Source organism: Carcharodon carcharias, chromosome 14, assembly GCF_017639515.1.
Source record: "Carcharodon carcharias isolate sCarCar2 chromosome 14, sCarCar2.pri, whole genome shotgun sequence".
In the NCBI taxonomy this organism is placed as follows: Eukaryota; Metazoa; Chordata; class Chondrichthyes; order Lamniformes; family Lamnidae; genus Carcharodon; species Carcharodon carcharias.
In genome coordinates this window covers 9,373,672-9,389,036 of record NC_054480.1, presented here as the reverse complement: position 1 = coordinate 9,389,036, position 15,365 = coordinate 9,373,672, and the positions used below count along the sequence as shown (strand labels likewise).

The 15,365-nt window shown below is 42.9% G+C and overlaps 1 protein-coding gene across 1 annotated transcript in view; it reads left to right on the top strand.

The window, feature by feature from the left end:
• The window catches only part of LOC121287306 (syntenin-1-like), a 40,563-nt gene extending 26,193 nt beyond the window's left edge, over positions 1-14,370 (top strand). The window contains exons 7-9 of the mRNA XM_041205073.1: positions 1,649-1,820; positions 12,123-12,214; positions 13,962-14,370. Coding sequence (XP_041061007.1) covers positions 1,649-1,820; positions 12,123-12,214; positions 13,962-14,013 — 316 coding nt within the window. The 3' untranslated portion in view covers positions 14,014-14,370. The remainder of the gene's footprint in view (positions 1-1,648; positions 1,821-12,122; positions 12,215-13,961) is intronic.
• The last annotated feature ends 995 nt before the right edge of the window (positions 14,371-15,365 follow it).

The window sequence follows — 15,365 nt, the reverse complement described above, 5'->3', positions numbered from 1 at the left end:
TTTTTGTTTTGGATTTCCAGCATCCGCAGTTTTTTTGTTTTTAAATCGTTTTTTACTTTAGTTCATAGACTTGTGAAAACAAACTTACCCTATCTTTACCTCACTTCCTTACACCTTTTTATAACCTGCATTTATCCAGCCCCCTCTGAACTACAACTCAATTCAAAAACACTCCTGTTATTGCTTTCTGTGAAACTCTGATTGAAGTTCCTCTTGGTTCATTAACATATCAAAACAACTTCTGACTGTTGACTTTAGACCCTTGCTGTCACTTTAGTTCTTAATCCAATTACAGCCTGACTTCCAGTACATAAGAAAATATACCAGGTTATTATCAGAAGAAAAATATTACAATTTCTTGTTTTCTTGACAGGGGTGAGGTGCTTTCTGCCATTAAATACAAATATTCAATGATTATGATCTGTAAGAACTACGAATCTTTCTTTCTTTCTTGGGTTTTATTTGGAGGCTTCTCATTGTTAGATAAATTTGTGGATAAAATTTGTACAATTTTAGATCCATCATTGAAACACCCTAGTACATGATACTTTCCTGATACATCCTTGTGAGTTTGAGCTGAGTTTCATACCCTGTACTATCTTCACCATTAATAACAGACTGCTTCCACCTATGTAATATCCTCCGTCTTCACCCCTTCCTCAGTTCATCTGCTGTTGAAACTCGTCATCCCTGTTTTCATTAACTCCAGCTTTAACTATTCCAGTGTTCTCCTGGCCAGCCCCCTATCTTCAACGCTGCTCATCCAAAACTCTGTTGTCCATGTCCTAGCTCACACCAAGTCCAGTTCACCCACCACATTTGTGCTTACTGATCTACAGCAGCTCCCGTCCAGCAATCCCTTTGTGCCCTTGCTCCCATCACCACTCCCACCCCACCATCCCCCCACAATCTCTGTAACCTCTTCCAGCCCTACAACCCTCCCAGAGCTCTGCCCTCCTCCTGTTCAGGTGCGTGGATTGCTCTACAGAGAGTTGGCATGGATTCCGTGGGCCAAATGGCTTCCTTCTGTGCTGCAACAATTCTATGCCTCTATCCCCCACTTCCTTCAACCTGCCCTCACCCTAGGCAGCCATGCCTTCAGCTTGTTTTAGGCCATTAGCTCCAGAATTCCCTCCCCAAATCTCTTCAGCTCTTCACCTCTCTGAGGCATGGTTAGCTAAGGATATGGAGAAAAGACACGTAAGTGAAGTTAAGATGCAGACCAGCCATGATCTAATTGTATAATGGAACAGGCTCAAGTGGCTGAATAGCTGCTTTCTGTTGCTAAGCCTCATAGTTTCAGGTATTTTGAATTCAGTTCTAAGTCTTTTGTGAGTTGCACTCCCACCTTATGTTCTCTGAGTGTAACGTGCTTGGGACAAACAGGTGACTTTGGACCTATGGTCTTCCAGTAGGATTTTCCTCATCTCATGTCTGGGTCTGAGGTAGATACATTACCAAGACTAATTGCTGTGATTATTCAACAACTCCATTATGTACCAGGATGATAGAAGGTGACTTAGCTGGATACTGTCATTTTATGATTAGCAATTTCTATGATCCAGTGGGATTATCATTTTTTTCTATGCTGTTTGTAAATCCAGATTATTCTATTCTTTTTATGACTGCTTTTACTCTTTCTTCCAAGGCCATTCCAGAGAACGATCACAATGCACAAGGACAGCATTGGCCATGTCGGGTTCATCTATAAACATGGAAAAATCACCTCCATTGTGAAAGACAGTTCCGCAGCCAGGAATGGGCTGCTGACTGACCACAATATCTGTGAAATCAATGGACAGAACATCATTGGGCTGAAGGTGAGAGACAGTCCACAAACGTGGAATAATTTCACTAATATCTGTTTACCTGCAACCTGTAATAATCTCAGTGGTCATAGTTTACACAGAAACTACAACAAATACAGTTTACATACAATCTGCAATAATTAATATACCCAGAATCTCAATAATATAGCCCAAATCTGGAAGAATTCCAAGAATACAACGTTTTATTAACCAATCCCCCACAGTATTGCACATGAGAAGTCTAGTCCAACTGTAGTGTTCTGGTAAAGTGGATTTGAAGGGCGGGCATAATAATGTGCAGATGTAATCTAGTCTCCATTTTAAAGTCCTGCCTTTCAGACAGTGCACTCTAGACCACACCAAGAATTTGTGTACATATGCCCCCAGATCTCTGTCCTAAAGCCCATTTCAAATTATACCACTTAGTTCTTACTGTACCTCCTCATTCACCCTACCAGACTGTTCATAACCTTGGTGTCATATGTAACCCTGAGATGAGTTTCCAAACACTCATCTGTACCATCACTAAGATAGCCTTACTTTCACCTTCATAATATCACCCAACTCAGCCCCCACCTCAGCTCGTCTGCTGCCGAAACTCTTATCCATGTCTTTATTGCCTCAAGTCTTGATTATTCCAATGTACTCTTGGCTGATCTCTCCCATTCTACCCTCCATAAACTTGAGGTCATCCAAAACTCTGCTGCCCATTGCACCAAGGGCTATTCACCCATCGCCCCTGTGCTCGCTGACTTACACTGGCTCTTGGTTGAACAATATCTCAATTTTCAAAATTCTCATCCTCATTTTCAGATTCTTTTATGGCCTCACCCCTCCCTATCTTTGTAATCTCCTCCAGCCACACAACCCTGTAAAATCTCTGCACCCCTCCAATTCTGACTTCTTAAGCATTCCTGATTTTAATTGCTCCACCATTGGTTGCCATGCCTTCAGCCAGCTGGAGTTCTTCACCTCTCTACTTCTCTTTCTTCATCTTAAGATGCTCCTTAATGCCTACCTCTTTGACCAAACTTTTGGTCATCTGTCCTAATATCTCCTAATGTGGTTCAGTACCAAATTTTGATTTATAATGCATCTACCAAGTTTTATAATGTTAAAGATTCTATAAAATACCAGTTGTTACCAGATTGTATCCTTTCACATTTCTCTGCATTAAAATTCACCTGCTATGTGTCTTCCCATTTCATCTTGTCCTTCTGAAGCCTGCTATGATACTCCTCGTTGTTTACTATATTTTCAAGTTTCATATTATCTGTAAACTTTGAAGTAACATGCTGTATACCCAAACCCAGCTCATATATCAAAAAGAGCAGTGGTCCCAAAACTGACCCCTGGAGAACACCACTGTGGACTACATCCTATCTGCAAGCAACCATTCACCATTACTCTCTGCTTCTTGTCTCTTGGCCAGTTTTGTATCCATGCTGCCGCTGTCTCTTTATTCCCATGGGCTTTAATTTTGTTAACAAGTCTATTATGTGGCACTTTTTGAAAATCCATCAGCTGCACCACCATCTTCAACCCTCTACATTACTCCATCAAGGAACTGACCAAATTAGTCAAACGTTATTTGCTATTTACCAAATTCATGTTATCTTCCATTTGTTAACCCATAATTTCCCAAATGTCAATTAATTTTGTTCTGGATTGTTGTCTGTAAAGGTTTCCCTACCACCGAGGTTTGGCTGGAAGCCTGTAGTTGCTGTGATTATCCCTCTTCCCTTTTTAAGCAAAGTTGTTACATTTACAATCCTCTGGTACCACCCACCCCCCCCCCCCCCCCCCCCCCCCCCCCCCCCCCAACCTGTATGTACAGAGGATTGGAAGATTTGTGGCTGGAGTCTCAGCAATTTCCACCCACACTTCCCCGGGTGATCTAGGATGGATCCCTTGTGGACTGGATAGCCTTTCCACTTTAATAACTGCCAGCCTTTTTCTCTATATTTTTATCCTTTCTTATATTGCTACTGCTTCATTCTTTTATTGCTACATTGGCATCATCCTCTCCGCTGGTGAAGGCAGAATGCATTCAGTACCTCAGCCATGCCTTCTCACTCCCCAAGAATATCTTCAATTTAGTCCTTTAAAGGGCCCACCCTTCCTTTTACTACCCTTTCGCTATCTAATAATAATACACAAGTTTTTACCTGCCTGGACTGTTTTGATTGGTCAGTGTAAGGGACTTATCTGTTGGGTTTACTTTGTGGGCAGTACCTGATGCATGGAGGACTGCACATGTTGCTGCCAATGGTTGGTGGTAGCAGAGTTGGAGAGTTTGATGAAGAATAAAAACTGCAGAAGGTAAGAAGATCACAACAACAAAGTTACCCTGGCAGCTGATGCAGCAAGCAATAGACAGAGTTAAACGATCTGACAACCAACAGATCAGATCTAAGCTCTGCAGTCCTGCCAAATCCAGTCATGAATGGTGGTGGACAATTAAACAACTCACTGGTGGAGGTGGGTCCACAAATATCCCCATCCTCAATGATGGGGAGCCCAGCACATCAGTGCAAAAGATAAGGCTGAAGCATTTTCAGCCATCAGCATCAAGTGAATGATCCATCTCGGCCTTCTCCTGAGGTCCCCAACATCACAGATACCAGTCTTTCAGCCAATTGAATTAACTCCATGTGATATTATGAAATGGCCATAGGGAATAGATACTGCAAAGCCTATGGGCCTAACAACATTCCAGCAGTAGTACTGAAGACTTGTGCTCCAGAACTAGCGGTGCCCCTTACCAAGCAGTTCCAGTACAGCTACAACACTGGCATCAACCTGGCTATGTGGAACATTTCCCAGGTATGTCCTGTACACACAAAGCAGGACAAATCCAACCCGGCCAATTACCACTCCATCAGCTACTCTCGATCATCAGCAAAATGATGGAAAATGTCGTCAACGGTGTGTATCAAGCAGCACTTAATGAGCAATAACCTGCTCACTGATGCTCATTTTGGGTTCCCCCAGGGTGACTCAGCTCCTGACCTCATTACACTCTTGGTTCAAACATGGACAAAAGAGCTGAACTCCAGAGGTGAGGTGAGAGTGACTGCCCTTGACATCAAGGCAGCATTTGACTGAGTGTGGCATCAAGGAGCCCTAACAAAACTGGAGTCAATGGGAATCAGGGGGAAAACTCTCCGCTGGTTGGAGTCATACCTAGCACAAAGGAAGATGGTTGTTGGAGGTCAATCATCTCTGTTCCAGAACATGACTGCAGGAGTTCCTCAGGGTAGTGTCCTAGGCCCAACCATCTTCAGCTGCTTCATCAATGACCTTCCTTCCATTATAAGGTCAGAAGTGGGGATGTTCACTGATGATTTCACAATGTTCAGCACCATTCGCAACTCCTTAGACACTGAAGCAGTCCAAGTCCATATGAAGCAAAACCTGGACAATACTCAGGCTTGGGCTGATAAGTGGCATATAACTTTCACGCCAGACAATGACCATATCCAACAAGAGGGAATCTAACCATCGCCCCATGACATTGAATGGCATTACCATTGCTGAATCCCCCAGTATCAACATCCTGGGGGGTTACCAAAAACTGAACTGGACTAGCCATATAAATACAGTGGCTACCAGAACAGGTCAGAGGCTGGGAATTCTGCAGCAAGCCTCCTGACTCTCCAAAGACGGTCCACTATCTGCAAGGCACAAGTCAAGAGTGTGATGGATGACTTGCCTGGATGAGTGCAGCTCCAACAACATTCAAGAAGCTTGACATCATCCAGGTCAAAGCAGCCCGCTTGATTGGCACTCCATCCACAAACATTCACTCCCTCCACCACCGACGCACAGTGACAGCAGTGTGTACCATCTACAAGTTGCACTGCAGCAATTCAACAAGTTTCCTTAGACAGCAACTCCCAAACCCAAAACCTTATCATCTAGAAGGACAAGGGCAACAGATGCATGGAAACACCACCACCCATAAGTTCCCCTCCAAGCCACTCATCATCCTGACTTAGAAATATATCGCCACTTCTTCACTGTCACTGGGTCAAGATCCTAGAACTCCCCCATCTAACAGCACTGTGGGTGTTCCTACACCACATGGACTGCAGCGGTTCAAGAAGGCAGCTCACCACCACCTTCTCAAGGGCAACTAGGGATGGGCAATAAATGCTGGCCCAGCCAGTGACACCCACATCCCTGAATGAATAATAAAAAAACAAGCCCAGACTCTTGACAACACTTGTATTTATACTCCTAGGCCCGTTATTGGACATGGATAGCTCCATGTAGCTTTTTCCAGATGAGACCTTTTGATTCTGTTGAAGCTTTTGGTGAAAAGATAACTAGAAGTCCTGTATTTAAAGGACTAATGTTTCAATAAAGATACTAATTTGACCTCAAATGTTTAGCAGGTCTTTGCTAGTTTGCAATAATCTCCACAATCTTGCTTTATCCAGAACATGTGATGATCTCAGTTCATCTACAAACTTCAAAAATTAGTTTAAATATAACCTGTAACAATCTCAATGATTGTTACAATTCCAGAATCTGTAGTAATTAATTGCACTACTGTAAATCGTGGCGTGTAAGCCACCTGGTGTATAAGACAACCCCATTTACCCATCATGTTCTTGTCTATACTCAGTGTATGAGTTGTGCTATTAAATTTTCTCAGTCTGCCCACCATGTTTGGAAAGCAGCATTTCCCAATTCCCACCTAATTGTAGCACAACAAAGCTAATTTTGTACAACCATAAAGTAATAACAGCTAAAAAAATTAAAGTGGCCTTGTCTACCTTCAGATACGAACATACATACATACAACATAGAGTAGGAGTAGGCCACTCGGCCCCTCAAGCCTGCTCCATCAATCAATAAGATCTGATTGTAACCTCCCACATACCCCCAATAACCTTTCACCCCCATGTTTATCAAGAATCTATCTAGCTCTGCCTTAAACATATTCAAAGTCTGCACCCACCCCCTTTTGAGGAAGAGAGTTCCAATGACTCATGACCCTCAAAGGGAAAAAAATTTTCCTTAACTCTCTCTTAAGTGAGTGCCCCTTATTTTTAAACAGTGACCCCTAGTTCTAGATTCTCTCACCAGTGGAAACATCCTCTCCACATCCACTCTGTCAAGACCCCTCAGAATCTTAAATGTTTCGATCAAGTCACCTCTTACTCTTCTAAACTCCAGTGGATACAAGCCTAACCTGTCAAACTTTCCTCATAAGACAACCTGTCCATTCCTAGTATTAGTCTAGTAAATCTTCTCTGAACTGCTTCTAATGCATTTACACCTTTCCTTAAATACAGAGACCATTGCTGTTCACAGTGCTCCAGATGTGGTCTCACCAGTGCCCTGTACAACTGAAGTGTAGATAGTACAATAAGATACCAGTAATCATTTTTTAAGATTGGAGCTCCTCTGTTTTGAATTCTTTCCTGATGCTGTCAGCAGATTCCTAGCTGACATTGGAAAAGGCCAGTTAGTTGCTGACATGAAACTGGTCCTCCAGTGAGGGCAACTTGGCACCAGATGCCTGTCTGAATGGCTCCTGGCTGAAGCCAAGGAGCCATCTTCCCCAGGCCAGGTCCACTTGTCCAGGGTGTCAGGGGACTGTGGGGCAGCTTCCCCCTCCCATCCTGGGACTCCAGCTTGCTGTCTCCAAGATGATTTGATGCAACCTGCAGTAGTTTTCTCTCTTCCTTTGCTGGGTGTGGTTAGAAGGGCAGAAAGTGATTTTTTTTGGCACAAGTGTCTATTGCAAGGCACCAGAAAAACTCAATTTATCATATAAAATGTTGAAAATATTCCGCATCCCCAAAAAGAGTAGAGTTCGGCTTTGCCATCTTCCCAGGAAAGTGGTGTCGTTTTTCAGTGCCTCCTAATGAAGACGAGTCCGAGTATTTATATTCCTTCTTGTTGCTTGACTTGACACATTTTATACTTGGTGTATAAATCGACCCCCATTTATGGAAAGATGCTTCAAAGGTTGACTTATATGTTGACATCTACGAAATCTGCAGAAACTATAATAATTTCAATAAGCACAGAACACCAATATCTATGGTATTTACAATTTAAATAGAATGAATTATGTAATGTGTAATGACATCATGTCACAGAGAAACTAAATTAAAATCAATTTACACGGAGTTTGTGTAATTTGCTTCCAGAATTTTCTGTTTTTAGTTCAGATTTCCAACATTTACAGCATTATGATTTTTTCCTATAATGACTGCAGTTTACACAGTCTGTAATGACTGCAGTTTTCCCTGGCCAAGCCATTGTCTGCAGCACCAGAAACAGGAAATCAGCATTACCGTCTGGAACACACTGATTAAGTGTCCCCACCCTTGGATACCAGAGTGAGTCACTGTTGTTGTCATTGTACTCGCACCTTATGCTTCTGTCACCAGATGGTGCTGTGATGCCCCAATATGGCTCCCATTTCCCCTTTGATCCTTTACTCTAACATGTAGTCTCACTGCTTTTTTCCACTCAACTTATGCAGATGTCTCATATATCCTGTTCAGTTTCAGAATGACATTTTCTATGGCACCGGAAAGATTAAATGACCAGAGTCCACAGTACAAAACAGTCACTGCACACTCCAGTAGAAGGAGCTGATTACTGTAAAATTCAGGAATTGTACTAAAGGTGACATCTAGTGGCAGAAAATTATTGGTCCAGCATCAGAATATCTACCAAATAAATAACTAAAGTCCATCAGTGTTTGGAAAGGGAAAGAGTAGGCTAACAATTATGGGAACTGGGGGATAGTTATTTATTGCATTTAAGGTGGCAAAGCTTAACTAATTGTTAAAATAAGAGCAAAATACTGCGGAAGCTGGAAATCTAGAACAAAAACAAAAATACCTGGAAAAACTCAGCAGGTCTGACAGCATCTGCGGAGAGGGATACTGTTGACGTATACAGACTCAAAAAGTCAACTGTATCCCTCTCCGCAGCTGCTGTCAGACTTGCTGAGTTTTTCCAGGTATTTTTGTTTTTGTTTAACTAATCGTTGACTTGCTCTGCCTGTGTCAATCAGGTGGTCAAGTTTTTTTATATTCGTTCAAGGGAGGTGGACATCGCTGGCTAGGCCAGCATTTATTGCCCATCCCTAATTGCCCTTGTTCCAAGGGTATTTAAGAGTCAACCACATTGCTCTGGATCTGGAGTCACATGTAGGTCAGACCAGATAAGGACAGCAAATTTCCTTCCCTAAAGGACATTAGTGAACCAGTTGGGTTTTTATGACAATCTACAATGGTTTCATGGTCATCATCAGACTTTTAATTCCAGATTTTTTTTAATTGATCTCAAATTCCACCATCTGCCTTGGGATTCGAACCTGGGTCCCAGTGTATGGACATAGGGGCATTGAATAAAAAAAGGGAGTCATTCTAAACTCTTAAAATTTCTGGTTAGGCCTCAACTGGAGTATTGTGCACAATTCTGGGCTCCAAACTACAGGAAGGATGTCAAGTAGGATTGGCCTGGAGTCTCCAGGAATAAAAAATCAATCTCCAGGACACTGCTCTGTGCAACTCTGGAGAAAAATCATTGGGACATGTGGGGGGAAAAGATGTTTTTTTGTCATTTTCTTTGAACAATTCTCTTTACTGGTTATAAAAATATTATAAACGGGGGAAAAAAGACTATTTGGCTGACAATCAAGCACCAACCCAATTGAGCAATGAGTCTTTTTGCTTTCCAGTTGACGTAGGAAGGCAGTGCATCAAAAGGATGGATGTGTTGGCCGACTAACGGCTGGAGCGTGTTTAAACCTCCAGGAATACATTTAAGCACAGTTGCCAACTTTAATGTCAAGACCCTGGAGAGGGTACAGAGTAGGTTTACCAGGCTGATAATGGGGATGAGGGAGTTATGTGGAGAGGTTGGAGAAGTTGGGATTGTTCTCCTTAGAGCAGTGAAAGTTATTTGGATGAACTAATAAAGGAATTCAATATAATGAGGTATTTTGATAAAGCAAGTAGGGAGAAACTGTTTCTTCTGGCAAGTGGGTCAGTAACCAGAGCTCATTGATTTAAAAGAATTGCTAGAAGTAGTAGAGGGAAAATGAGAAATTTCTTCACACAAGTGAGTTCTAAGATTTGGAAAGCGCTACTAAAGGGTGGTGGAATCATATTCTATAGGAATTTTCAAAAGGCAATCAGACATGTACTTGAAGTTTTTTTAAATTATTCATTTGTAGAACATGGGCATCTCCAGCTGGGTCAGCATTTATTGCCCATCTCTAATTTCCCTTGGAAAATTGGTGGTGAGCTGCTGCTTTGAACTATTGCAGTCCAGGTGATGTAGGAGCACTCAGTGCTGTGAGGAAGGGAGCTCCAGGTTTTGACCCAGCAACAGTGAAGGAATAGCGAAATATTTCCAAGTCGAGATGATTTGGGTTTTGGAGGGGAAATTGCAGATGGTATTCCCATACATCTGTTGCCCTTGGCCCTTTAGGTGGTAGAGGTTGCAGGGTTGGAAGGTGCTGTTGAAGGAGCCTTTGTGAGTTGCTGCACTGCATCTTGTAAATGGTGCACACTGCTGTCACTGTGCATGGTAGTCGAAGGAGTAGATGTGTAAGGTGATGGACGGAGTGCCATTCAAGCGGGCTACTTTGTCCTGGCTGGTGTCGAGCTTCTTGAGTGTTGTTGGAGCTGCACTCATCCAGGCAAGTGGAGAGTATTCCATCACATTCCTGACTTGTGTCTTGTAGATGGTGGGCAGGCTTTGGGGATACAGGAGGTGAGTTACTCACCACAGAATTCCCAGCCTCTGACCTGCTCTTGTAGCCACAGTATTTATATGGCTAGCTCAGTTCAGTTTCAGGCCAACAATAGCCCCCAGGAGGATTCAGCGATGGTACTGCCATTGATTATCACAGGGCTGGCATTGCCTGGCACTTGTGTAGAGCAAATGCTATTTGTCACTTGTGAGCCCAAGTCTGAATATTGTCCAGGTGTTGCTAAATTTGGACATGGACTGTTTCAGTATCTGAGTTGCAAATGGCGCTCAACATTGTGGAGTTATCAGCGAAATCCCCACTTCTGACCTTATGAAGGAGGGAAGGTCATTGCCGAAACAGTTGCTTGGGCCTAGGACACTACCCTGAGGAACTCCTGCAATAAGTTCCTGGGAGTGAGACGATTGATCTCCAACAACATCAACCATCTTCCTTTGTGCTAGATATGACTCTAATAGACACAATGGGCTGAATGGTCTCTTGTGTGTTTTATGATTCCAATACACACAATTCTAATCATGCGTAAACCTGGAAAATTAGTATTGTTGAGGTATTTGACCATGACAGATTCCAAACTCCATCTAGTCCTTAGTTAACTTCTAAACGCCCATGACTTTTTCAGCAGAAACTACAGGATCAGGAACTCTGACTGATTATTCTGCATAAGAATTGTAATCCATTCCACGGAGCTAGGAGGAACAAGAGATCTGCCCAGACTCCACAGGAGTAACAACCCGGACCCACCCATCCTTTCCCGATCCCACCTTAATCTTCCTAATCCCTGTGCCCAGGAGCCATTACCAGTGAGGCAGGAAGCTCAACATTGAGCTGCCTGTGGAGGTGAATTGAGTGTCAAATATGCTAATGCAGCCCAAGAACCAATTTTTATCAATCCCGGGGCCTCGTGGTTCAGGTGGCGACTGATCAGCTCATTTCTAGGCCCATAGGTTAAAGTAGTAACTTGCCCCTCCCAAGCACACCACACCTAACACATGTCAAATTACTCTGTTATTTTCTGAAAGAAATCTGTCTGATTTGTATTTTAACGAGTTAATATTGTATGCACTGTCTCCCTCAGGAGCTTGTCCCATTGATTAATCACTCCTCACTGACAAAGGGTGGAATTTTATATCCCCATCACAGTGGGAGCAGTCCCATAAAATGCAATGAGCCATTCAGAACTCCATGAACTTTGGCAGGAATGGGAGATCTCGCCGGTGGAAGGGCCCGTAAAATTCCTCCCATATTGTTTTCACAGCTGTTTTGAACTCATCCCCTTCAAATGCTGGCTGTGTCTTCTGGTGTTCTCATTCTGGACCAGGTCTGATAGCTCATCACTGCAATTATACAGCAATCATATCACCTCTCAACCTTCTCTTCCAGTGAAAAGATCCCCAATTTATATAATTGCTCCTCATAATCGGATCCTTCCATCCTACCATCATTCTAATTGTGCTCTTCTGTATCCTTTTAGTAACTGCAATTTAGGTGAAGGTGTACCTTGAATATATGTTATACTTATAGCCTTGATATGTTTACAGTTCCTCCTTATTTTACAGGACTTGCAGGTCGCTGACATCTTGGCCACTTCTGGGACCACAATCACCATGACCATCATGCCGAGTTTTATCTATTCACACATGGTGAAGAGGTAAGCAAACAATATGCATCTGGTGCAAAAGTGGTTGAGTGTTAGTATGGCTCAGTGGTAGTACTCTCATCTTTAAGCCAGAAAGCTTTGCAGAGCAGCAGCAGTGTGGATAGCATGATGAAGATCACCGCTGATCATCCCCTATGCTCATTGATCTACGTTGGGTCCTGGTCCACCCAGTCCTCAAATGGTAAAACCTCTTGTCGTGGGTGCTCAAATACCTCCATGACCTCACCTTTCCCTATCTCTTTAAACATTGTACAATGCTTCAATATCTCCAAGTCCTCCAATTCTGGCCTCATATGAATCCTCTGCTTCCTGCGCCCACCATTGGTGGCTGTGTCTTCAGCTGCCTGGGCCCTAAGCTCTGGAATTCCCTCCGTAAACCTGTGACATATGAACATACGAACATATGAATTAGGAGCAGTCATCAGTTGAGTGAACCTTCCCTGAACTGCTCCTAGTGCAATTATATCCTTTCTTAAAATAGGAGACCAAATCTGCATAGAGTAACTCCAGATGAAGTCTCACCAATGCCCTGTACAACTGTAGCAAATCATCTCACTTTTGTATTCCATTCCCCTTATACTAAATAACAGCATTCCATTTGCCTTCCTAATCACTTGTTGCACTTGCATACTAATGTTTTTGTGATTCATGTACCAGGACACTTAGATCCCTCTGTACTGTGAGTTCTGCCATCTCTCTCTATGTACATAATATGCTGCTTTTCTATTCTTCCTACCAAACTGGGCGATACATTTAGTTCCTTCATCCAAGTCATTGATATAGAGAGTAAGCAGTTGAGGCCCCAGCACTGATCCCTGTGGCACTTCACTAGAAACAGCTTGTCAACCCGGAATTGACCCATTTATCCCAACTCTCCACTTCCGGTTAGCTAACCCGTCCTCTATCCATGACATGTTGCTCCCTACTCTTATTTTGTGTAGTAACTTTTGATGTGGCACCTTATCAAACACTTTTGAAAATCCAAGAACACCACATCTGCAGGTTCCCCTTTATCCATGTTACTTGTTACTCCCTCAAAGAACTCATAATAGTCAAACATGATTTTTCTTTCACTTTGCCTAAGTGCCCTGCTCTAACCTTCTTAATAATGGATTCTAGCATTTTTCCTATGACAGTTGTTACACTAACTGGCCTGTAGTTTCCTGTCTTCTGACTTCCTCCTTTCTTGAATAGAGGAATTACATTTGATATTTTCCAATCTGATAGGACATTTCCAGAATTTAGAGAATTTTGGAAAATTACAACCAATGCATTTACTATCTCCACAGTCACTTTTCTTGAAGGCCCTAGGATAAACTCTATTGGGTCCTAAGGACTTGTTAGCCTCTAGATCTAATAATTTTCTCAGTACCCTTTCCTTGCGTAATTTTAATTTGTTTTCAGTTCTTCCCTCCCTTTCACCTTCTACAGTGAAGTCAGACACAAAATATCTGTTCAATGCTTCTGCCAATTCCTCAGGTTCCTTCTCTGAAGGACCAATGCTCCCTTTGGTTCCTCTCTCTCTCTTCCTTTACGATGCTGATAAAACCTAACTTTGGCAAACGCTTTTGGTCGCCTGTCTTAGTATCTCCTTTTGTGACTTGGTGTCAATTTTTGTCTGGTTTACAGTCCTGTGAAGTGCCTTGGAATATTTTACCATCTTAAAGGCACTATATAAATGCAAGTTGTTGTTTGTAGATGTTGCCCAGGTCTGATCCCATATTTGTTCTTCCTATAGGATGTCCTCAGGCCTTGTGTCCCTGATGGATCACTCCACCCCTGAGGTGTAAGACATGTCCTGCAGGATTCATGCCAAGCCATTCACAGCCATGATCTAATGTGGAACTGTCCAGTCTGTGATCTCACCTAAATTAAGCAGTTGGATTTCACTTCTGCTCTGTTCTCATGTGTATATTGAGATGTGTCAATTCCTGATGGGATTTATGTTAATCCATGCTTTCCTTTTTATTATATAATTCCTTATCACTAGTCCCTCTTGTGTCCTATCTATTTTTAAACATTCTTGGGGTTGAACTCTTAATGAATGTGCTACAGGTTGATATAATTGTAGATGCATCCTTCAAACTTTCAAGAAATATCAATGTCATGGGCACTGGTTTGCAAATAAACTCATAGATTGAAATTCATTAAAGATTGTAAAGAATTTTTGGAATTCCTGATAACAAAAATGGATTATGGTATATTGTAAATCAATGACCTCGGCCAATCAGAACACACAGTGATGCACTCACTGGGAATCCCAGCTATTGATCAGAGTCACACTGACCAGAGGCCAGCTTCTGGTCAGAGTCACTTAAGCGGAAGCCCAGCTATTGGCCAAGTTCGTTGGCTGAAGCCCAGCTACTGGGTCAGGGTCACACCGGCTGGAGCCCAGCTATTGGTCAGGGTCACACCGGCCACAGCCCAATTGGTCAGGGTCACACCGGCTGGAGCCCAGCTGTCGGTCAGAGTCAGAGTGGCTGAAGCCCAGCTATTGATCAGGGTCACACTGGCTGGTGCCCGACTATTGGTCAGCTCACACCAGCCAGAACTCAGCCATTAGTCAAGCTCATTGCTGGAGTTCAGCAATTGGCCAATGGGAGAAAAAAATTGAAATTTACAAACTGGGGCCCACTTCGAACACTTCTAGCAATTCCTGAACAGGCAGCCATTGTGGGTAATGAACACACCCAGAGTGAAATTAAAAAATCACCATCAGTTACAGAACAAAATTAGAGGAGTAAGAGGCGTGGAAACATTCTGCTACTATTGTTTCTGCTAATGCTGGTCAGCTTTTATGTTTTAATCTGGTGGAGACAGTCAGAGCTAGGGAACTGAATACATTCCCCATTTTACGCCCTGTACGATGGAGAGTAACAGTGAGTGGCGTGTGTAAAACCAGAGTTTCACCTGATCCTGTGGGATTCCTGCACAGGGAGATAGCTTAACATTAACCCCCACCTCTCCTCTCCCCCACCACCGTTCGGTGCCAACATTCCGCAGATCCCGGCAGGGACTGTTTGGTTAGAGGTGAAACTCCCTTGGTGCCATTAATTTGGACAGATGGAAATGTAAGAGGATGTGCGCTCCTACGACCACCACTCCCTACTAGGATTGGCCATTTGGAGAATCTTTGTGACTG